The sequence below is a fragment of the Coloeus monedula genome (assembly GCF_965178545.1).
Source record: "Coloeus monedula genome assembly, chromosome: 31".
NCBI classification, from domain to species: Eukaryota; Metazoa; Chordata; class Aves; order Passeriformes; family Corvidae; genus Coloeus; species Coloeus monedula.
Genome location: NC_138811.1, coordinates 438,829 through 461,538, shown reverse-complemented (window position 1 = coordinate 461,538; position 22,710 = coordinate 438,829). Strand labels below are relative to the sequence as shown.

General features: G+C 61.6%; 3 protein-coding genes across 3 annotated transcripts in view; 1 reads left to right on the top strand and 2 right to left on the bottom strand.

Moving 5' to 3' along the window:
- Positions 1–411: 411 nt before the first annotated feature.
- ICAM5 (intercellular adhesion molecule 5) lies at positions 412–4,845 on the top strand (the record flags this gene model as incomplete). Its single annotated transcript, XM_082299321.1, has 10 exons — positions 412–469; positions 1,168–1,446; positions 1,690–2,001; positions 2,242–2,520; positions 2,598–2,876; positions 3,006–3,248; positions 3,340–3,597; positions 3,799–4,098; positions 4,184–4,447; positions 4,528–4,845. The coding sequence occupies 10 exons, from the start codon at positions 412–414 to the stop codon at positions 4,740–4,742; spliced, it is 2,487 nt and encodes an 828-aa protein (XP_082155447.1). The 3' UTR covers positions 4,743–4,845.
- Positions 4,846–7,734: 2,889 nt separating this feature from the next.
- FDX2 (ferredoxin 2) lies at positions 7,735–9,377 on the bottom strand. Its single transcript, XM_082299266.1, has 4 exons — positions 9,250–9,377; positions 9,035–9,141; positions 8,135–8,222; positions 7,735–8,028 (listed from the first exon to the last, which is right to left on the bottom strand). Exons 1-4 carry the CDS (start codon positions 9,363–9,365, stop codon positions 7,872–7,874), a joined length of 468 nt encoding a protein of 155 aa, XP_082155392.1. The 5' UTR covers positions 9,366–9,377; the 3' UTR covers positions 7,735–7,871.
- Positions 9,378–10,044: 667 nt separating this feature from the next.
- Positions 10,045–22,710, bottom strand: part of RAVER1 (ribonucleoprotein, PTB binding 1) — a gene marked incomplete at its 5' end in the record, with an annotated part of 13,502 nt that continues 836 nt past the window's right edge. Inside the window, 13 exons of the mRNA XM_082299320.1 lie at positions 10,045–11,068; positions 11,172–11,237; positions 13,183–13,314; positions 13,607–13,687; positions 14,212–14,309; positions 14,399–14,492; positions 16,422–16,627; positions 16,930–17,008; positions 17,437–17,531; positions 18,355–18,478; positions 20,396–20,587; positions 21,301–21,770; positions 22,624–22,690. Coding sequence (XP_082155446.1) covers positions 10,922–11,068; positions 11,172–11,237; positions 13,183–13,314; positions 13,607–13,687; positions 14,212–14,309; positions 14,399–14,492; positions 16,422–16,627; positions 16,930–17,008; positions 17,437–17,531; positions 18,355–18,478; positions 20,396–20,587; positions 21,301–21,770; positions 22,624–22,690 — 1,851 coding nt within the window. The 3' untranslated portion in view covers positions 10,045–10,921. The remainder of the gene's footprint in view (positions 11,069–11,171; positions 11,238–13,182; positions 13,315–13,606; positions 13,688–14,211; positions 14,310–14,398; positions 14,493–16,421; positions 16,628–16,929; positions 17,009–17,436; positions 17,532–18,354; positions 18,479–20,395; positions 20,588–21,300; positions 21,771–22,623; positions 22,691–22,710) is intronic.

Below are 22,710 nucleotides of genomic sequence, written 5' to 3'. Positions count from 1 at the left end.
GGGGTCGGCGTGGGCGGGGGGAGGAGCGGCCCCGCGGGAGCGGCGGCGCGCGCGGCAGCGGAGGAGCTGCCTTCGGCCTCGGCCGCCTCTTCCTCCTCTTCCCCATCCTCCTCCTCCTCCGCTTCATCCCCATCCTCCTCTTCTCCCTTCCCCATCCTCCTCCTCTTCCCCACGTCCTCCTCCTCCTCCGCTTCATCCCCCTCCCCATCCTCCTCCTCTTCTTCCTCCCCTCCCTCCTCGTCTCCATCCCCCCTCCTCATCCTCCTCTTCCTCCCCCTTTCCCCCCCTCCCTCCTCGCCGTCTCCATCCTCCTCCGCTCCATCCCCATCCCCACCCTCCTCTTCCTCCCTCCCTCCTTCGCTCCATCCTCCTCCTCCTCTTCCTCCTCCTCCTCCTCCTCCTCCTCCCCCGATGGGACCCCCCGGCCCCGCCACGCGGCTTTTGCCCCCCCTCGTTCTGGCGCTCGCAGGTAAAAGGGGAGGGGGCTCCAGGGGGTTCTTTTTTTTTGGCGGGGGGTCGTCGAGGGTTTTTTTTGGGGGTGGGCGGGGGGGTCCCTCCAGAATGGAGAGGGGGCGTCTCTGAGGATCCCAGAAAACAGCGACCGTTAATTGAGGGAGACCCCTGGAGATCCCAAAATCAGCAGGGACCCCCTTAATGGGGGGGGGGGGGCAGGGCACGCGACTCTGGGGACCCCAGGGATGGGGGTGGCGGGGGCGGTGGGAAGGGGGGACCTGCAGAGACACCCCCCCCCCCCCCCAAAACATCAGCGACCCTTCAGTGTTTGAGGAGGGGGCACACGGGGACCCCCAACCCAACACCGGGACCCTTAAAAGCGGGGGGGGGGTCACACGCAGGGACCCCCCAAGACCCCAAAATCACAGCGACCTTTCCGACTGGGGGGGCTGGGGACACACAGGGACCCCTCAGGAACCCCCAACCCGATATGGGCACCCCAAATACTGGGGGGATCACACACAGAGACCCCCAGGACCCCAAAACTGCGGGGACCTTTAGGACCGGGGGGGGGGGGGGGTTGGGGGCACACGGGGGGACCCCGGCAGTGTTGGGGGGGTCTCAGCCCAGGCCCACCGGGGTCCCCCCCCCAGCCGGAATCGGGGGGGTGCCGGTGCCCAGCCGGGGGGGCTGCCCGTGGTGGGGGTCTCGCAGGGGTCGCCCGGGGCACCTTCACCGTGGTGGCCTGGCCGCGGGTGGCCGTGGTGGCCTTCGGGGGCTCGGTGGCCATCAACTGCAGCCGCAGCGCCTGCCCGGGGGGCAACGCCACGCTGGGGCTCGAGACCCCCCTGCCCGCCGCCCCCGGGGCCGGGGGGCTCCGCTGGCAAAGCTTCCGCCTCCAAAACGTGTCCCAGTGGAACCCCGGGCCCGTCACCTGCTCCGGCCGCTGCGGCGACACCGAAGCCAACGCCAGCGCCGGCGTCCTGGTCTACCGTGAGTGCCGGGGACACCGGGGGACACCGGGGGGCACCGGGGGGCACCGGGGGGCACCGAGGGGCATCGGGGGGACACCGGGGGGCACCGGGGGGGCACCGCGGTGGCACCGGGGGGACACCGAGGGGACACCGAGGGGACACCGGGAGGGCACCGAGGGACACCGAGGGGACACCGAGGCGCACCGGGGGGACACCGAGGGGCACCGGGGGGACACCGCGGTGGCACCCGCCTCGTTCGCAGAGCTGCCGGAGCGGGTGGCGCTGGAGCCGGTGCCGGCGGCGGCGGTCGGGGACAGCCGGAACCTGACGTGCCACGTGCTGGAGGTGGCCCCGCTGAGGAACCTGACGGTGACGCTGCGGCGCGGCGCCGAAACGCTGCGGACCGAGAGGTTCGGTGACACCGAGGGCAGCGCCAGCGTGGCCGTGAGTCACCTGCTGACCGTCACCCGCGGCGACCACGGGCAGGATGTCACCTGCCACGCCGAGCTGTCGCTGCGGCCGCACGGGCCCCTCTTCGCCCGTGCCGCTGTCCCCGTCACGCTGTCGGTGTTCGGTGAGTGGCCGCGGGGACGGCAGCGTCGCGGTGTCCTCGTCCCCATCCGCGGTGGCCTCTCTGTCACCCTCCCGGTGGCGCCGGGGCCCCACGGGCATCGCGGTCCTGGTGAGGGTCTGGCCTTTGGGATGCTGTGCCTGGCTCCAGGGACGTGTCACGGTCCCGGTGACAGCGCTGGCCTGGTGTCCCCACCGGGGCCTGGGGACGGCCCCTCCCGGTGACACCGGGCTGTCCTCGCAGCTCTCCCGGAGCCCCCTCAGCTCCAGGCCCCCGCCATTCTCGAGGCCGGCACCGCCGGCACCGCCAGCTGCCGGATCGCCGGCGCCTTCCCGGCCGGCGACATCCGCGTCACCGCCGCCCTGGACCAGGAGCCGCTGAACGTCACCGTGGCGGTGGCCGGGGACACGGTGACAGCCACCGCCACGCTGTCGCCGCTCACGCCGGGCCCTCGGGAGCTGAGCTGCACGGCCGCGGTGGCCGCGGTGGCACGGACGGCGCGGAGGCAGCTCCACGTCTACCGTAAGGCACCGGGGCGGGCGTGGCGGGGGGACCGCGGGGTCCCCAAATCCGCTCGGCTCCATGGAACCTTCCCGCAGGATTCCCGGCGCCCGCCCTGGAGCTCAGCCCGGCCTCGGCGCCGGCGGGCAGCGAGGTGACGGTGACGTGCCACGCCGGTGCCACCGAGCCAGCCACGGTCCGGCTGCAGCTCCGCGATGCCGACGGCGGCGTCCTGGCCGAGGGGCCGCAGCCCCGGCTGGACCTCAGGGTGGTGGCCCGGCGCGACGACGACGGTCGCGAATTCCGGTGCCGGGCCAGCCTGGCCGTCGGTGACACCGTGGTGACAAAGGACACGGACGCGCGGCTCGCGGTGCTCTGTGAGTGTCGCGCCATCCCGGCACCGGGCCGTGTCCCCTGCCGGTGCCACCGTGTCCTCAGCGCCGCCCCCCGCCCGCCTGCGCCGCGCCGCCGCTCCCGGCATTCCCAACCTCCCTTTTCTTTCCCAGATCTTCCCGAAATCCCGGCCAGCGGCTGCCCCGGCAACCGCACGTGGGTGCGGGGCACGCGGGAAGCGCTGTCCTGCCGCGCCACCGGCAACCCCGCGCCCACCGTGGTGTGCGGCCGCCACGGTGTCGCCGTGGCCACCGGCGAGCCCGAGCCGGTCACCCGCGCCCGCGCCGGCACCTACGTGTGCAACGCCACCAACGCGCTGGGGACGCGCAGCCGGCGCGTCACCGTCCGCGTGGAGTGTGAGTGGCACCGGGGACGGCACCGGGATGCCGGCGGGGCCCCTCGGTGGCCGCGGCGGTGACCGGGTCCTCTCTGTGTCCCCTCCTCAAGATGAGCCCACGCTGTCCGAGTCGGGGTGTCCGGCCCGCCGGGTGTGGGTGGAGGGACAGCGGCGGGAGCTGGAATGTCGCGCCGACGGGGACCCCCCGCCCAGCACGCGCTGTGCCCGTGACGGCGGCACCCAGCACGGCGCGGTCACCCACGGCCGGGGCGGCCGCGTGGTCACTCGGGCCGATGGCGGCCGCTACGTGTGCAGGGCCACCAACCGGCACGGGGTGGCCGTGCGGAGCGTCGTTGTCACCGTGGAGTGTGAGTGGCGGGAGGGGACACCGGGGTGGCACCGGGGTGCGGCAGCGACCGGGGTCTGGGGGTGCTGGGGATGGGGCGGGGATGGGGCGGAATCCCCCCGGGCGGGGCCCGGCCCCAGAGGTGCCGGGGGGGACGCGGGGGGCTCCCGGTTGATCTCGGAGGTCACCCGGGACCATCACCCCCCTTCCCCGCCGCTCCCAGACCAGCCGAGCATCGGCGAGCGCGGCTGCCCCGAGCGGCGGCTGTGGCTGGAGGGGACCCCGGCCGAGCTGAGCTGCGCCGCCACCGGGAACCCCCCGCCCCGCGTCACCTGCGCCAAGCTGGGCGACAGCCGCGACATCGCCACGGCCACCCCCAACGCCACCCGCGCCGAGCTGGGCGACAGCCAGGACCCCTCCCAGGCCACCGCCAATGTCACCCGGGCCCACGCGGGCACCTACCAGTGCCGGGCCACCAACGCGCACGGCTCCGCCGTCCGCAACGTCACGGTCGCCGTCGAGTGTGAGTGCGGGGAGCGATCTTTGGGGGGGGAAAAGGGGGGCCTTGGGGTTAATTTTAAGCCCCGGCCGCTGTCCCCCTGGCGCAGACGGCCCCGCCGCTGTCACCGTGCGCGTTCTGCCCTCCGCCAACATCACCCGCGGCAGCGGCTTCACCGTGGACTGCGGCGCCGAGGCGGTGCCGGCGCCCACCTACAGCTGGGCGCTGCCCCCCGCCCCCAACCTGCGCCTGGCCGCCGACAACCGCTCGGTCACCGTCACCAGGGCCACCACGGCCAACCGGGGCCTCTACACCTGCACGGCGAGCAACCGGCACGGCCGGCGAGCCGGGAGCGTCGTGGTGCGGGTGGACGGTGAGATGGGGACTGGAAGGGCGGGGAGCGGGGAGGGGACGCGGTGAGCGGCGGTGACACCGGCGCCTCCCGGCCCGCAGAGAGCTGGCTGGCGGTGCTGGTGGCACTGGGAGCGCTGGGCGCTGTCACCGCGCTGGGGCTGGCGGTGGCCGGGGGCTACTACCTGAAAACCACGGCGTGCAAGAAGGGCGAGTACAACGTGCGCGACGCCGAGGGCTCCTCCGAGGCCGCGTGTCTGCACCGGCACCGCGACAACCGCGGCGACATCTTCGGCATCCAGCTCACCCAGCCCTAACCCGTCCCTGCCGGGGACACCCCAAAAAGCGGCTCTCGGGGAGTTTTGGGGCGCTTTTGGGGGTTTTGGGGTACGAGGATGCCAAGGATTCCTTCAAAGCTGCACCGGCACAACCGCGGGGAGGTTTTTGGGATCCAGCTGTAACCGGGACCATCCCCATTCTTGAGGGGTTTGGGGGACCCCAAAGACCCCCCCCCCGCCCCATCGCAGAGGTTTTGGGGGGGGATTTTAGGGGGTACAACATCCAGGACAACGAGGGCTCCTCCGAGGCCGCTTGTTGGCCGCGTGGGGAGGGGGTTTGGGGGCCCCCATAGAGCCCTCCCCCTCCTCGGTCCCAAAGGGATTTTGGGGGGATTTGAAGGATTTGGGAGCCGCAACTCAGGGCTGGGTGCTCCGGGGGGGCCGCGGGGGCCGGGCCAGCTCTTCCCGGGGGGATAAAGTGACACCCAATAAATGATCCCGTTTTGATGGGAGGCCACCACCCCACTGTCCCCGAGCCTTGTCCCCTTGTCCCCCCATCCCAGGGACCCCCAGCCCAGTCACTACCTTGCCCCCAAGCTCCATCCCTTGCCCCCAGCCCTTCCCCAGGACCCCCATCCTCATCCCTGCTGTGGCCACCGGCGCTGTCATCGAGCCCCCTCCCCCGATGTCACACCCGTCCCCCCCGCCAGCGCGGGTGACACCGTGACACCGACCTGCCATGGACACCAGGACATTTAATTGCTCCCAAGGGACCCCGCCACCCTCCACTCGTTGTCACCGCTGCCACCACCGTCACCCTGCCGCTGTCGCGTCCTCGCTGTCACCTCCTGTCCCCGCCGGCCGCGTGGGACATCGGGGACATTGCGGCGTCCCGCTCTTCCCAGGGATGTTCCAGCACCGCTGGCACCGCACGCGGTACTTCCTGTACCTGGAGGAAGCCTTGGGGTGACCCCGCGGTCCCAGAGGGGTCCCCGAGGTGTCAGCGGGGTGTCCCTGTCCCTCACCTGATGCCACACGCGTTGCACAGGACGGTGCCGTCCTCGGCCGTGCGCCACATGGGGGTCCGGCGGGTCTTGCAGGACGTGCAGCGCTTGCGCCCTGCGGGGGGACCCCAAACCCCGGCGGTGTTGGGGTGACACGGGGGGGACACCGCCAGGACCTCCCTTCCCTCCCCCGACCCCGATCTTACCCCTGGGGACGGGAGCGTCCTCGTCGGAGCTGCCGCTGCCCCGGCTCCAGGTGGGAATCCTGGGGAGAGGGGGGGTCAGGGGAGGGCACGGGGACAGCCCTGGAGTCCCCCCTGGAATGGGGAATCCCCCCCCTGGAATGGGGAACCCCCCCCTGGAATGGGGAACCCCCCCCTGGAATGGGGAACCCCCCCCGGCGTTCTTTGCTGGCAGTGGGGAAGGGGATGTGGGACAGGAAGGGACAGACGGACAGGGCAGGGGAGGGTCTGGGGGACCCCAAAAGCGCACCCGGACAGACGGACGAAGCCCCCCGGTGTCCCGGACAGACGGACGGAGCCACCCCGGGCCGGTACCTGTGGGCGCGGGCGGTGACGAGCAGGCGACAGTCGCCGGTGTCACCCCTGGGGAGCGCCAGGCGCATCCGGAGCGTCACCCCCCGAAACGAGGGGTCCCGGGGGTCGGCCCCGCGCTGGGGCCGCGCCCGTTTGCGCCGCCGCCCGCTCCCGGTGCCTCTCTCGGTGCCGGTGCCAGTCCCGGTGCTCGTCCCGTTGTCGCTGCCGGTGCCACCGGCCAAGAGCCGGCACTGGAGGTCGATGAGGCTGAGGGCGTCGAGGCTCCCGGTGGGCGCCGCGGAGACCTCCGGGTGCTCCGGGAGGGCGGCGGGAGGCACCGGGAGCGGTGCCGGGGGGCTCAGCAGCCGCACGGCCTCCTGCAGGAAACCGAGACTCTCCCCCGGGACACTCGGGGGGCTCCGGGGCCGCGGGGGGGGCTCCGGAAGCCCCGTCCTGAGCGGGGGGCAGCGTTAGGGCACGGAGCGGGCAGCTGGGGACACCCCCGGGAGGAGCCACCGACGGTCCCGGTGCTCCCGGTCCCCCCCCGATAGGACCAGCCCCGGTTCTTGCCCCTGGTGCCCCCGGTTCCCTCCAAGCCGAACACTCCCGGTCCTTCCCCCCGGTTCCCCGGGCAGAAGCGAGGTCCCGGTAGCCCCGAATCCCCCCTGACTCGTCCATCCCCGGGACCCCCCGAACCCCCATTTCGACTCCCGGGACCCCGATTTCCTCCCGCCCCTTCCCCACAGCGACGGTTCCCTGACCCGGGGCGGGGTCCCGGTGCCGGTCCCGGTTCCCACCTGCGAGCCTCGGTGGTCGCGGCCCCCCCGGGGGTCAGGAGGAGCCGCTCGGGCTCGGGCTCGGGGCAGAGCAGCCGCCGGAGCAGCGAGAAATCGGGAGGCTCCCCCCGCAGAAACACCGGCTGCTCCCCCATCCCCGACCGGCACCGGTACCGGCACCGGGAGCCGCCTTTAACTCGCTCCAGCTGCGGGCGGGGGGCGTGGGGAGCAACCCCGGGGCGGGGACGGAGCGCAGGTGGGGCCGGGATCCCACCCCAGAGCGGGGCTGGGGAGCTACAGGGGGGGCAGAGACCCCCGAGAGGGGGGAGGGACAAGGCGGGGACCCCCAAAAGGGGGACAGGGACCCCCAAAAGGGGCACAAACCCCCCCAACCCCAAAAGAAAGACCTCAAAAGCCCCTCACAGACGAGACCAATTTGTTATTAACGACCCAACGCTCGTTATCCCGAATCCAGAATCCCGGGAATACGGGGGGGGGGGCGTCACCCTAAACCCCCCCCAGGTTGGACCCCCCACCCTCCTGGGGGGGTCCCCGCTACTGGGAGGGGTCCGGGGGTGCCCCCCCCGGGCTCAGGGGGGGTTCAGGGATGCGTCCCCAAATTTGGGAATGACCTTGGATAGCTGGAATTAATTATTTTTGGGGGGGGTCCCCCTTCCTTGGAGGGTCTGGGGTTGCCCCCCCCGGGCTCAGGGAGGTTTGGGGACGCATCCCCGAATTTGGGGGTGACCTTGGATGGGGAGGGAGGGACCAATTTTTTTTTTTTTTTTTTTGGGGGGGGGGCCCCCCCTTCCTTGGAGGGTCCGGGGGGGTCCGGGGGTGCCCCTCCCGGGGTCAGTGGGGTTTGGGGACGTGTCCATCCACGTAGAAGTTGCGGGTGACCCTGGGCAGGACGATGCGGGCCCCCTCCAGCGCGGGGCTCAGCAGGACCTGGCAGCCCAGGCGGGAATTCTCCTGGAGCAGCGGCGCCTGGTCCAGCAGATCCTCTTCCCTGCGATGGAGGGCGGAGGGGGGGGGGGGGGGGGAGGTTTTGGGGTCTCCCCAGAGCTCCGGGGGATCCCCGTGAGGGGTTTTAGGGGCTCTGGGGGTGTCGGTACCGCTCGTCCGGCGCCGGGAGCCGGCCCAGGTGGGGCTCGCTGATGTAAACGTGGCAGGTGGAGCAGGCCAGGGAGGCCTCGCAGGCGCCTGCGGGACCCCCGCGACCCCCGTGAGACCCCCGGGAACCCCCTCGGGACCCCTCTGTCAGTACCGGGAGCCTCCCAGGACCCTCCTGGCAGCACCGGGACCCCCGAGCGGGCTCCCCCCGGTCCCGTTCCCAGCCCCGTTCCCAGTTCCGTTCCCTTTCCCAGCCCCGGTCCCAGCCCCGTTCCCGGTCCCAGCCCCGTTCCCAGTCCCGTTCCCTTTCCCAGCCCCGGTCCCAGTTCCGTTCTCGGTCCCAGCCCCGTTCCCTTTCCCAGCCCCGTTCCGGTTCTCGGTCCCGTTCCCAGTCCCGTTCCCGTTCCCAGCTCCGTTCCCGGTCCCGTTCCGGTTCCCAGCCCCGTTCCCAGTTCCGTTCCCGTTCCCAGTTCCGTTCCCGGTCCCAGCCCCGTTCCCAGTTCCGTTCTCGTTCCCTTTCCCAGCCCCGTTCCCGGTCCCGTTCCGGTTCCCAGCCCCGTTCCCAGTTCCGTTCTCGTTCCCTTTCCCAGCCCCGTTCCCGGTCCCGTTCCGGTTCCCAGCCCCGTTCCCAGTTCCGTTCTCGTTCCCTTTCCCAGCCCCGTTCCCGGTCCCGTTCCGGTTCCCAGCCCTGTTCCCAGCTCCGTTCCCGTTCCCAGCCCCGTTCCCGTTCCGTTCTCGTTCCCTTTCCCAGCCCCGTTCCCGGTCCCGTTCCGGTTCCCAGCCCTGTTCCCAGCTCCGTTCCCGTTTCCTTTCCCAGTTCCGTTCCCGTTCCCAGCTCCGTTCCGGTTCCCAGCCCCGTTCCCGGTCCCGTTCCCAGTCCCAGCCCCGTTCCCGTTCCCGACCCTCCAGCTCCAGCCCGTGCCGCTGCGCCAGGTGCAGCACGTTGTCCCCGACTCTGCCGCGCACCGGCACCTGCCGCCCCTCCCGGTCCACGAACACGACGTTAACCCTGCGGAAAGCGGCGGCGGGGGGGGGGACGACACACACACGACACCGGACTCAGCACCGGGACTCGACTCCGGTCCCGCCGGCCCGGAAAGGTGTCCCCGGTACCCACACGGCAGCCTCGGGCTCCTCGGCCGCGGCGCCGCCGCCGCTGAGGCTCCGGGAGACGCCCCGGAGCAGCCGCCGCGTCACGGAGCCGCCGCTCGCCGCCGCCATGGGCGCCGCCATGTTGGGCGCCACGTGACCGGGCCACGTGACCCCGCGGGTGGGCGGGGCCGGAAGGGGGCGGGGCCCCGCTGGGTCCCAAAGCCCGAGCGGGGATTTTGGGGTGAAATTGGGGGATTTTGGGGGGTTTGGAGCGAGGAGAGGGACCCCTCTGGTGGGGGAGGGTCAGGGTGGGCCGTGGGCGGTGCTTTAGGGGGGATTCGTGGGGTTTGGGGGGGTCCTGGGTGGTTTTTTGGGGGGGGATTTTGGGGGTTCTGGGTGGTTTTTGGGGGGGATTTTGGGGTTTGAGGGGTTCTGGATGGTTTTGGGGGGAGTTTATGGGGTTTTGGGGGGTTCTGGGTGTTGGATTTTGGGATTTGGGGGGTTCTGGGTGGTTTTTGGGGGGATTCTGGGGTTTGGGGCGGTTCTGGGGGGTTTGGGGGGGTTCTGGGTGTTTTTTGGGGGGGATTTTGGGGTTTGGGGGGTTCTGGATGGTTTTTGGGGGGGTTCTGGGGTTTGGGGGGGTTCTGGGGGTTGGATTTTGGGGTCTGGGGCGGTTCTTGGGGGTTTTTGGGGGTTCTGGATGGTTTTTGGGGTTTGGGGCGGTTCTGGGTGATCAGAAGTAACGAAATGACACCGAAATAACCCCAAAAAAAAGGGGAGAGGGGGGTAGAGATATAAATATAACTTTATTTTTGGGGTGAGGAAATCGAGGGGGGTGGGGGGGACGCAGCCCCACCCCAAATCCCCCCCTTACAGCAAAACCAGACAATAAAAACAGGGAGAAAACCTCAAATCCTGGGAAATTGCCCCAAAACAGAGCGGGGGGGGGAGGGGGGGAGGGAAAAAAAAAAAAGGAAAAGGGGGTGAAACCCCCCCGAAAATGAGGACATTTTGGTTGTTTAAAAAAAAAATAAACCCCAAAAACCAGAGTTAAAAGTAAAAAGGCCGATTTTACCCCAAAAAAAAAGCGTAAAATGGCGACGGCTCCAGTTGGTAAAAAAAGGGGGAAAAACCCCAAAAAAACCCCAGCCCCAACAGCAGTGAAATGTTCAAAGAGGGTCCCCAAAAGTGAGGGGGGGGACCCCAAAAGGGTTGGAAAGCCCACGAAGGAAAAGGAGGGGAACGCCCCAAAAAGGGGGGAACCTCCCCCAAAAATAACGGGGAGATCTCCCCAAAACGGGGGAGTGGGAGAGCGACCCCGAAAGTGGGGAAAAAAGGCGGAAATCTCCCCAAAACAAAAGGGTTGGGGAGCCCCGAGATGGGGGCCAGCAGCAGGTTAAGGCAGGGAGCGTTTTTGGGGGGCTCCCAGGTGCTGCTGTGGGGAGAAAAAACCCCGGAAACCCCAAAAAAATCCTTGGAGGTGTGGGGTGGAGACATCCGAAATCCTAAAATCGGGACCCCATTCTGCCAAAACCCCAAAAAAACCCCGAAAATCCCCTGGAGAAATGCCCCAAATCTCCCAAAAATGGGTGAAAACCTTCCGAAAAACGAAGCGAACGCGAGGCGGGTTCGGGCAGCATTGCCAGATTGGGGGTTTTTTTTTGGTTTTTTTTTTTTTTTTGGGTTTTTTTTTGGGGTTAAAAGATCCTTTTTCTCTTCAGGTAGGAGTCGGCGTAGTGGCCACCGAGGCCCTGCGAGTGCTGGCCCACGTAGCAGCCCTCGGGGCTGGGCTCGGGCGACGGCAGCAGGTGGGAAAAGCCGCGTTTTTGGGCGCCCAGCGGGGTCTGCGAAGGAAAAGGAGGGGATTTTGGGGGGATTTGGGGGGATTTTGGGGGGTTTGGGGGAAGCTTTGAGGGGTTTTTGGGGTTTTTTGGGGGGTTTTGGTACCTTCGAGTGCGAGTTTGGGGGTGCCGAGGTGAGGATGGAGTCGGAGCTCGGGGGGATGCCGACGGTCTGGGGTTGAAAATGAGGGGGTTTAGGGGGGTTTGGGGATTTTGGGGGGGTTTTAGGGATTTTTTGAAGGGTTTTTGGGGGGGGTTTAAGGATTTTTTTAAAGGATTTTTTTAAAGGGTTTTGTTTTTTTTTTTGAGGATTTTTAAAAGGATTTTTAAGGATTTTAAAAGGATTTTTTTTAAAGGATTTGAAAAAGGATCTTTTGGGGATTTTGGGGGATTTTTAAGGATTTTGAAAAGGATTTTTTTGGGGTTTTTAAGGATTTTTTAAAGGATCTGAAAAAGGATCTTTTGGGGATTTTTAAGGATTTTGAAAAGGATTTTTTTGGGGTTTTTAAGGATTTTTTAAAGGATTTGAAAAAGGATCTTTTGGGGATTTTGGGGGATTTTTAAGGATTTTGAAAAGGATTTTTTTGGGGATTTTTAAGGATTTTTTAAAGGATCTGAAAAAGGATCTTTTGGGGATTTTGGGGGGATTTTTAAGGATTTTGAAAAGGATTTTTTTGGGGTTTTTAAGGATTTTTTAAAGGATTTTTGAGGGATTTTTAAAGATTTTTAGAAGTATTGTTAAGGATTTTTAAAAGGATTTTTTGGGGATTTTTTGGGGATTTTTAAGGATTCTTAAAAGGATTTTTAAGGGATTTTTTGGGGATTCTTAAAAGGATTTTAAAGGGATTTTTGAGGAATTTTTAAAAGGATTTTAAAGGGATTTTTGAGGGATTTTTAAGGATGTTTAAAAGGATTATTGAGGAATTTTAAAGCATTTTAAAAAGGATTTTAAAGGATTTTTAGAAGGATTTTTAAGGGAGTTTTGAGGGATTTTAAGAAGGATTTTTTGGGGATTTTTGAAAGGATTTTTTAGGCATTTTTTGAGGGATTTTCGAAAGGATTTTTAAGGGATTTTTTTTTTGATTTTTAAGGATTTTTAATTTTAGGGGATTTTAAAAAGGATTTTTAAAGGATTTTTAGAAGGATTTTTGAGGGATTTTTGAGGGATTTTTAGAAGGATTTTTTGGGATTTTTAAGGATTTTTAAAAGATTTTTTTAAGGGATTTTTGAGGAATTTTAGGCATTTTTTAGGGATTTTTAGAGATTTTTTGAAAGGATTTTTAAAAGGGATTTTTTAAGGATTTTTAGAGGATTTTAAAGGATTTTTAAAAAGGGATTTAAAAGGGATATTGGGTGATTTTCAGGGATTTTAAAGGGAATTTTAGGAGATTTTTAAGGGAATTTACAAGGACTTTAAAGGGATTTTTTGGGATATTTTTAAGGATTTTCAAAAGGATTTTTAGGGGATTGTTAGAGGATTTTAAATGAATTTTAAAGAATTTCTTAAAAGATTTTTAAAGGATTTTCAAGAATTTAAAAATGATTTTTAAGGGTTTTAAAGGGATTTTAAAGGAATTTTTTTAGGGATTGTAAAGATTTTTTAAAAAGGATTTCTAGGGGATTTTTTAGGTATTTTGAAGGGAGTTTTAAGTGATTTTTAGGGGGTTTTTAAGGAGTTTTTAAAGGATTTTAAAAAGGGGATTTTCAGGGAATTTTCAGCGATTTTTAAGGGATTTTTAGAAGCATTTTTAAAGGGATTTTTAAGGACTTTTTAGGGATTTTTAAGGGATTTTTAAAGGGATTTTTAGGGACTTTTTAGGGGATTTTTAGAAGGATTTTTAAAAGGGATTGTAAAAGGATTTTTAAAGGGATTTTTAAAGACTTTTTAGGGATTTAAAAGGGATTTCTAGGGATTTAAAAGGGATTTTTTAGGGGAGTTTTAAGGGATTTTTTAAGGATTTAAAACAATTTTTAGGGTTTTTTTTCAGGATTTTTCAGGATTTTTTGGGGATTTTTTTTCAACACTTTTTAAGGATTTTAAAGGTAGACTTTAAAGGGATTTTTTAGGGATTTGGGGGAAGGAAGGGAAGGGGGTGCTGGGGAATTTGGGGTCTCACCTTGCTGAGGTGGCTCTGCTTGAGGCCGGCTTGGAGGCCGCTGGTGAAGTAGGAATTGGGGGATCCCGAAAAAAAGGGGGGAATTGGGGCTCCCAAATTCCCCCTCTCGAAGGCCGAGGAGGAGGAGGAGACCTGGAACAGGAGCACAGGGAGATGCAGCCCCCCAAACACGGGGAAATCCCAGATTTCCCCCCAAAAATGGGAAAAGAGGTCTTGAAATCCCAATTTTTCCCCCCAAAAAATGGGAAAGGGTCTTGAAATCCCAATTTTTCCCCCCCAAAAATGGGAAAGGGTCTTGAAATCCCAGATTTTACCCCAAAAAATGGGAAAAGAGGTCTTGAAATCCCAATTTTTCCCCCCAAAAAATGGGAAAGGGTTTTGAAATCCCAATTTTCCCCCAAAACTTGAGGAAGGGGGGATTTACCTTGTTCCTGGTGCTCCCGAAGCCCCCCAGGAGGGATCCGGGCTGGTCTCGGCTCTGGGGAAAAATCCGGGATCCCAAATCCTGCTCGGGAAAAACGGAGGGGTTTAGAGGGGGAAATGCCCGGAATTCCCGGGAAAAATGGGCAGTGGGGGGGTTTTGTTCTCTCCAATTCCCAGGAAAAACAGGGATTTGGGGTTTCTTTCCTTAATTCCTGGAAAAACAGGGATTTGGGGCTTTCTTTCCTTAATTCCCAGGAAAAACATGGATTTGAGGTTTTTTCCCCCTCAAATTCCCAGGAAAAACAGGGATTGGTTTTTTTTTTTTCCTTAATTCAGAGAAAAACGGGGATTTGGGACTTTTTTCCTTAATTCAGAGAAAAACGGGGATTTGGGGCTTTTTTCCTTAATTCCCAGGAAAAACAGGGATTCGGGTTTTTTTCCCTCCAATTCCCAGGAAAACCAGGGATTTGGGGCTTTTTTCCCCCCTTAATTCCTGGCAAAACCAGGTTTCCCCAATTCCCAAGAAAACCAGAGATGTCCCAGGCCTTCAAAACGCCCCAAAAATTCCCATTCCCACCCCAAAATTCCCACCCCCCCCCAGCTCACCGGCTGGAATTCCAAGGCGAGGGGGTCGGCGGTGGGGGCCGGTATCCGGGGGGTCCCCAAAACTCCGGGTTTCACCTTAAACCCTTTGGCAGCAGCTCCTAAAAAAAAAACCCAACAAAAACCCCTCGGGATTGGTTAAAAACGGGGAATCCACCCCAAACCCACCCCCAGAACGGCCGGGGCTCACCTGGAAGGGCAGGCGTGGGCAGGAGGCTCCGCAGGTTCAGGTAGGGATTGAGGGGGATCCGCAGGTCCTTGGGGGGCTCCCCCAGCAGAGAGACCTGCGGGGGTCAGGGGGGGTCAGGGGGGGTCCCTGATGGGGTTTGGGGGGGATTTGGGGAGTCCTGGAGGAGTTTGGGGGTGTTTTAGGGGGGTCAGGGGGGGCCCTGATGGGGTTTGGGGGGGATTTGGGGGGTCCTGGAGGGGTTTGGGGGTGTTTTAGGGGGGTCAGGGGGGGCCCTGATGGGGTTTGGGGGGGATTTGGGGGGTCCTGGAGGGGTTTGGGGGTGTTTTAGGGGGGTCAGGGGGGGCCCTGATGGGGTTTGGGGGGGATTTGGGGGGTCCTGGAGGGGTTTGGGGGAGTCAGGGGGAGCCCCGGTGGGGGTTCGAGGGGGTTTTAGGGGAGTTTGGGGGGGTCAGGGGGGCCCCTGATGGGGTTTGGGGGGCTCAGGGGGGCCCCCAATGAGGCTTGGGGGGAATTTGGGGGGGTTCTGGAGGGGTTTAGGGGAGTCGGGGGGGCCCTGATGGGGTTTGGCGCTGGTTTTGGGGTGGTTTTGGGGGGTCCTGGAGGGGTTTGGGGAGGTCAGGGGGGTCCCCAATGGGGGTTGGGGGTGTTTTAGAGGGGTCAGGGGGGGTCCCCAATGGGGTTTGGGGAGGATTTGGGGGGTCCTGGAGGAGTTTGGGGGTGTTTTAGGGGGGGCCCTGATGGGGTTTGGGGGGGATTTGGGGGGTCCTGGAGGGGTTTGGGGGGGTCAGGGGGGCCCCTGATGGGGTTTGGGGGGGGTTTTGGGGTGGTTTGGGGGGTCCTGGAGGGGTTTGGGGGAGTTTTAGGGAGGTCAGAGGGTCCCCTGATAGGGTTTGGGGGGGATTTGGGGGGGTCACGGGGGTCCCCAATGGGGGTTGGGGAGGTTTTAGGGGGGCTTTGGGGGGTCCCTGATAGGGTTTGGGGGATTTTAGGGGGGGTAGGGGGTTCCCCGATGGGGTTTGGGGGGTTTTAGGGGGGGTTTGGGGTGGTCAGAGGGGTCCCTGACAGAGGTTGGGGGTGTTTTAGGGGGTCCTGGAGGGGTTTAGGGGGGTCCTGGAGGGGTTTGGGGGGAATTTAGGGGGGCCAGAGGGGTCCCCGATGGGGTTTGGGAGGGTTTTAGGGGAGTTTGGAATGTCCTGGAGGGGTCTGGGGGGGTTTTAGGGGGGTCAGGGGGGTTCCCCGATGGGGTTTGGGGGGGTTTTAGGGGGTCCTGGAGGGGTTTGGGGGGTCAGGGGGTTCCCCAGGGGGTCTGGGGGGGTTTTAGGGGGGGTTTGGGGTGGTCAGAGGGGTCCCCGACAAGCGTTGGGGGTGTTTTAGGGGGTCCTGGAGGGGCTTGGGGGGATTTTAGGGGAGTTTGGAATGTCCTGGAGGTGTCTGGAGGAGTTTTAGGGGGGTCAGGGGGGTTCCCGATGGGGTTTGGGGTTGTTTTAGGGGGTCCTGGAGGGGTCTGGAGGAGTTTTAGGGGGGGTCAGGGGGGTTCCCGATGGGGTTTGGGGGGTGCTGGAGGGGTTTGGGGGGGATCCTGGGGGGGATTTGGAGGCATTTGGGGGCTCCAGGGGGGCTCAGGGAGCTCCATCCCAGAATTTGGGGTTCCTGGCCCCGAATTTTAGGGATCCCACTCCCAGAATTTGGGATTCTGCCTTGGAATTTTGGGTCACATTCCCGGAATTTGGGGTTCCCACCCCAGAATTTGGGGTTTCCATCCCGGAATTTTGGGTCACATTCCCGGAATTTGGGATTCTGCCTTGGAATTTGGGGTTCCCACCCCGGAATTTGGGGTTCCCATCCCAGAATTTGGGGTTCCCACCCCGGAATTTCGGGTCACATTCCCGGAATTTGGGGTTCCCACCCCGGAATTTCGGGTCACATTCCCGGAATTTGGGGTTCCCACCCCGGAATTTTGGGTCACATTCCCGGAATTTGGGGTTCCTACCCCGGAATTTGGGGGGAATTTTGGGATCCTCACCGCGGGGGCTCCGCTCTCGCCCTGCTTGGATTTGGGGACGGCTCCGAGGGCGGATCCCAAGGCGGGGGGTCCCGGGGGGGTTCCCGGCGTTCCCAACTTCTCCCGCTCCGTCCCCGCCTGCGCCAGGAACGACGCCAGGGCCGCGCTTTTCGGCAAAATCTGGGATTTCCCGTGTCCCTGGGCCACGTCCCCTGGCAAGGGAGCACCTGGAGAAGGGATTTGGGAACGGGTTTGGCTTTGGGAAGGGGGAATTCCCAAAAAAAACCCCGGGATTTGGGGGCTGCAGGAGCGGGGTGAAAATGGGAAAAATGCTGAAAACGTGGGGAGGAAACGAGTGGGAAGCGGCTTGGAGGGATCTGAGGATCCTAAATCCGCCTTTTCCCACCCAAATCCGCCCTTTCCCGCCTGGAAAACCCAACCTGAGCCCCACCCTGATCCCTCCCCGTGGGGTTTTCCAGCCCGGAATTCACACCCAGGGGGGAAATTCCTTGGGAATTCCGGGCTTTACCTGAGGAAAGCTCCCCCAGGAGCTTCCCGGGGGGCTGGGCCAGGGAGCTGAGCGGGGAATCGCCCAGGATTCCCGGTTTCTGGAAGGAAAAAAGGGAGGATTAGCCGTGAAATCCATGGAAAAACCGGCAAATCCGTGGGAAAAGCCCTGGAATGCTGGCGAAAAGCTCAGAAAGGAAAGTGGGGAAAAGCCCCAAATGAGGGAGTTCTGGCTGGGAAAGGGGGAAATTCCAGGAAAAGCTGGGAATTGGGGTTTAGAAAGAGCAAAATTCCAAGGGAAAAGCTGGGAATTGGGGTTTGGAAAGGGGAAAATTCCAGGGAAAAGCCAGGAATTCTGACTGGGAAAGCCCAAAATTCCACGAAAAGCTGGGAATTCTGGTGGGGAAAGGGGAAAATTCCAATGGAAAAGCTGGGAATTCCGGCTGGGAAAGGGGAAAATTCCAAGGAAAAGCTGGGAATTGGGGTTTGGGAAGCCCAAAATTCCAGGGAAAAGCCGGGAATTCCGTACCTGCGATTGGTTGTGCAGCGCCAGCTGGAGCAGAGCCGTGGGAAGCGCCGGGTTGGTGACCAGGGGCAGCGAGGGAGCGGCTCCCAAAATTCCTGCTGGGAAAAGAAGAAGAGGAAGAAGATGAAGAGGAGGAAGAGGAGGAGGAGGAGGAGGAGCAGGAGGAGCTGCCGGGATTCCCCAGGGGCTCCAGCATTCCCAGGGCTTCCCGGGGTGTTCCCGGGGGAGTTCCCGGGGCCGTTCCCGGGGCCGTTCCCGGGGCCGTTCCCGGGGCATTCCCGGGCCGTTCCCAGGCCGTTCCCGGGGCTGTTCCCGGGCCGATCCCGGAGCATTCCTGGGCTGTTCCCGGGGCATTCCCGGGGCCGATCCCGGGGCCGTTCCCGGGGCATTCCCAGGCCGTTCCCGGGGCTGTTCCCAGGCCGTTCCCGGGGCTGTTCCCGGGGCTGTTCCCAGGCCGTTCCCGGGGCTGTTCCCGGGGCATTCCCGGGGCCGTTCCCGGGGCATTCCCGGGGCATTCCCGGGGCCGTTCCCGGGGCATTCCCAGGCCGTTCCCGGGGCTGTTCCCAGGCCGTTCCCGGGGCTGTTCCCGGGGCATTCCCAGGCCGTTCCCGGGGCATTCCCGGGGCTGTTCCCGGGCCGATCCCGGAGCATTCCTGGGCTGTTCCCGGGCCATTCTCGGGTCGTTCCCGGGGCCGTTCCCGGGGCATTCCCAGGCCGTTCCCGAGGCCGTTCCCGGGACATTCCCAGGCCGTTCCCGGGGCATTCCCGGGGCCGATCCCGGGGCATTCCCGGGGCATTCCCAGGCCGTTCCCGGGGCTGTTCCCGGGGCCGTTCCCGGGGCATTCCCAGGCCGTTCCCGGGGCATTCCCGGGGCTGTTCCCGGGCCGATCCCGGTGCATTCCCGGGGCATTCCCGGCTTACCCTGCTGGGAGCAGCCCGGCAGCAGCGGGCGCAGCAGCAGCTGCAGCGCCGTCGGGCGCCCCAGGGCCGGGAGCAGCTGCAGCACGCCGGGCTCGGGAAGGAGCCCCTTCCCCCGGTTCAGGGCCTGGGGAGAGGGAGAAATCCCGGTTTTCCAGGGAAATCCCGGTTTTTCCAGAGAAATCCCGGTTTTCCCAGAGGAATCCCGGTTGTTTTCCCAGGGAAATCCCGATTTTCCCAAAGAAATCCCAGTGGTTCTCCCAGAGAAATCCCAGTGGTTTTCCCAGAGAAATCCCAATTTTCCAGAGAAATCCCAATTTTCCCATAGAAATCACGGTTGTTTTCCCAGAGAAATCCCAATTTTCCCAGAGAAATCCCAATGATTTTCCCAAAGAAATCCCAATTTTCCCAGAGAAATCCCGGTTGTTTTCTCAGAAAAATCCCAGTTGTTCTCCCAGAGAAATCCCGATTTTCCCAAAGAAATCCCTATTTTCCAGAGAAATCCCGGTTTTCCCAAAGAAATCCCGATTTTCCAGGGAAATCCCAATGGTTTTCCCACAAAAATCCCAGTTGTTTTCCCAGAGAAATCCCAATTCCCAAAAAGCTTCCCACGAGGAGAACAGCTGGAATTCAGAATTCTCCTCCCCAAACCAGCACGATCCCAGTGCCCAGAGAAATCCCAATTCCCAGCACGACCCCAAATTCCCAGAAACCTCAGGAACAGCCCCCTCCAGCCTTTAAAAAAACCCAAAACACCGAGAATTTGGGATTTCAGTCCCAATTCCCAAAAGGAGGATGGGGAGGGGGATGAGGATGAGGAGGGGGATGAGGATGAAGCTGAGGATGAAAATGAGGACGAGAATCAAGATGAGGATGAAGATGAGGATGAGGCTCAGGATAAAGATGAGGATGAAGACAAGGATGAAGATGAGGATGAAGAGGGAGATGAGGATGGGGATCAGGATGAAGATGAGGCTGAGGATGAAGATGAGGATGAAGATGAGAATGAAGATGAGGATCAGGATGGGGACCAGAATGAGGATGAGAATGAAGATGAGGAGGGAGATGAGGATGGGGATCAGGATGAGGATGAAGATGAGGCTGAGGCTGAAGCTGAGAATGAAGATGAGGGAGATGAGGATGAGGCTGAGGATGAGGATCAGGATGGGGATCAGGATGAAGCTGAGGCTGAGGCTGAAGATGAGGATGAAGATGAGGATCAGGATGAGGATCAGGATGAGAATGAAAATGAGGCTGAGGCTGAGAATGAAGATGAGAATGAGGATGAAGATGAGGATCAGGATGGGGATCAGGATGAAGATGAAGATGAAGCTGAGGCTGAAGATGAAGCTGAGGCTGAGGATGAAGATGAAGATGAGGCTGAAGCTGAGGCTGAAGCTGAGGATGAAGATGAAGCTGAGAATGAAGCTGAAATTGAGGCTGAAGCTAAGGATGAGGATGAAGCTGAGGCTGAAGATGAGGATGAGGCTGAGGCTGAGGATCAGGATGGGGATCAGGATGAAGCTGAGGCTGACGGTGAAGATGAGGATGAAGATGAGGCTGAGGATCAGGATGAGGCTGAAGCTGAGGATGAAGCTGAGGCTGAGGATGAAGCTGAGGCTGAGGCTGAGGATGAAGCTGAGGATGAAGCTGAAGCTGAAGCTGAGGATGAAGCTGAGGATGAAGCTCAGGCTGAGGATGAAGATGAAGCTGAGGCTGAGAATGAGGATGAAGATGAGGAGGGAGATGAGGCTGAAGCTGAGGATGAAGCTGAGGCTGAGGATGAAGCTGAGGCTAAGGATGAAGCTGAAGCTGAAGCTGAGAATGAAGCTGAGGATGAAGATGAAGCTGAGGCTGAGAATGAGGCTGAAGCTGAGGATGAAGCTGAGGCTGAGGATGAAGCTGAGGATGAAGATGAAGCTGAGGATGAAGATGAAGCTGAGGATGAAGATGAAGCTGAGGCTGAGAATGAGGATGAAGATGAGGAGGGAGATGAGGCTGAAGCTGAGGCTGAAGCTGAGGCCGAGGCCGAGGCGGGGCTCACCGTGGCCTGCGCAGCGATGAGGGCGGCCAGCATGCTGCGGCCGGGCGGGCCGGGGGCGCAGAAGGACACACGGACGTGGTTCCCGGCCAGCGCCATCCCGTCCGTCTCGCGCTGCACGCGCTCGGCCGCCTCCGCGGACTCGAACTCGAGCACGGCGAAGCCCTTGAGCTGCCCGTCCTGCCCGTAGGCCAGCTGGGGGCAGCGAGGCGGCACCGGCGCCGTGGGGCAGGGCCGTGTGCCCGGGACCCCAACCCACGGCCCGGCCCCAAACCCACGGCCCGGCCCCAAATCCCTTCTCCATCCCAAATCCTCCCCTCAGCCCCAAATCCTCCCCTCGGCCCCAAACCCACGGCCCGGCCCCAAATCCCTTCTCCATCCCAAATCCTCCCCTCAGCCCCAAATCCTCCCCTCGGCCCCAAACCCACGGCCCGGCCCCAAATCCCTTCTCCATCCCAAATCCCTTCTCCATCCCAAATCCCTTCTCCATCCCAAATCCTCCCCTCGGCCCCAAATCCCTTCTCCATCCCAAATCCTTCCACTCTCCCCAAATCCCACCCCAAACCCCCCTCCCTCACCCCAAACCCCCTCTGCTCTCCCCAACCCCCTCCGCTCTCCCCAACCCCCTCCACTCTCCCCAAACCCCTCTGCTCTCCCCAAATCCCACCCCAAACCCCCTCCACTCACCCCAAACCCCTCTGCTCTCCCCAAGTCCCACCCCAAACCCCCTCCCTCACCCCAAACCCCTCCGCTCTCCCCAAATCCCACCCCAAACCTCTCTGGTCTCCCCAAACCCCCTCTGCTCTCCCCAAATCCCACCCCAAACCCCTCCCTCACCCCAAACCCCTCCACTCTCCCCAAACCCCACCCCAAACCCCCTCCCTCATGCCCGTGCCCCCAGCGCACACCTGGCAGAAGGAGGGCTCGCAGGAGGCCGCGAACGCCCTGCGCAGCCCCTGCAGGTCGCTGAAGTTGTGCGGCAGCTTCTCCACGCAGAGGCAGCGCGAGTGCAGCAGCTCCGGGCTCAGCTGCGCCGCGTCCGTCCAGTGCACGTAGAGCGTCCTGGTGCCCAGCTGCTTCCCCAGCAGCTCCGACTTGGCGCGGGCGGCCGAGTCCTTCTTCATGTACTCCACGAAGCCGTAGCCCTTGGAGTGGCCGCTGTGGCGGCTGTAGACCAGGAAGCAGCGCTCCACGTTGCCGAAGGGCCGCACCAGCTCCTCGAACTGCTGCTGGCTCAGCAGGCGCGGCAGGTTGGCCACGCACAGCACGGCGTCCGTGGGCTGCAGCTGCACCCGCAGCTCCCGCTGCCGCAGGCGGCAGCCGTGGAACTGCCGGATGGCCGAGGCCGCCTGCTCGGCCGTCAGCAGGGTGACGAAGGCTGAGGGGAGAGAGGGGGAGAAGAGGGGAGTGGGGTTATGGGGGAAAAGGGGGTTTGGGGAGGGGAGGATTATTGGAGAAAAGGGGGTTTGGGGAGGGGAGGTTCTTGGAGAAAAGGGGGTTTGGGGAGGGGAAGGATTTTTGGAAAAAAGGGGGTTTGGGGAGGAAAGGATTACCGGAGAAAAGGGGGTTTGGAAAAGGACAGGATCCCTGGGAAAAGGGGGTTTGGGGTGGGGGAGGATTACTGGAGAAAAGGGGTTTGGGGAGGAGGAAGGATCATTGGAAAAAGGGGTTTGGGAAAGGAAAAGATTCCTGGAAAAAGGGGGTTTAGGGGGGAGAATTCCTGGAGAAAAGGGGGTTTGGGAATGGGAAGGATCACTGGAAAAAGGGGGTTTGGGAAAGGGGGAAAATTCCTGGAGAAAAGGGAGTTTGGGAAGGGGAGAATCCTTGGAAAAGGGTGTTTGGGGAGGGGAGGATTATTGGACAAAGAGAATCTGGAAAAGGACAGGATTCTTGGAGAAAAGGGGGTTTGGGAAGGGGAAGGATCCCTGGAGAAAAAGGGGGACTCAGGGAAGGGAAGGATCCCAAAAAAGGGAGCCAAGGAAGGGAAGGATCCCAAAAAAGGGAGCCAGGGAAGGGAAGGATCCCAAAAAAGGGACCAGGGAAGGGAAGGGATCCCAAAAAAGGGACCCAGGGAAGGGAAGGATCCCAAAAAAAGGGACCCAGGGAAGGGAAGGATCCCAAAAAAAGGGACCCAGGGAAGGGAAGGAGCCCAGAGGAGCCTCCCCGGGCGCTGCCCATTCCCAAGGGGGACTCAGATCCCGGAATTCCGGAATTCCGGGGCCGCCCCTCACCCGTGCCCTTGTGCTTGTCCACGAAGCAATACTTGAGCTCGTAGTCCTTCAGCAGCTCGTGGACATCCTGGAAAACCGGGAATTTCC

Bases quoted from the DNA above. Each gene is read 5' to 3' on its own strand.
- FDX2 (XM_082299266.1), bottom strand. From the start codon at position 9,365: ATGGCGGCGCCCATGGCGGCGGCGAGCGGCGGCTCCGTGACGCGGCGG. The intron at 9,142-9,249 runs GTGGGTACCGGG...CGCTTTCCGCAG, and splicing joins GAGGAGCCCGAGGCTGCCGT to GGTTAACGTCGTGTTCGTGG. The intron at 8,029-8,134 runs GTACCGACACCC...CCTCCATCGCAG, and splicing joins CTCCCGGCGCCGGACGAGCG to GGAAGAGGATCTGCTGGACC.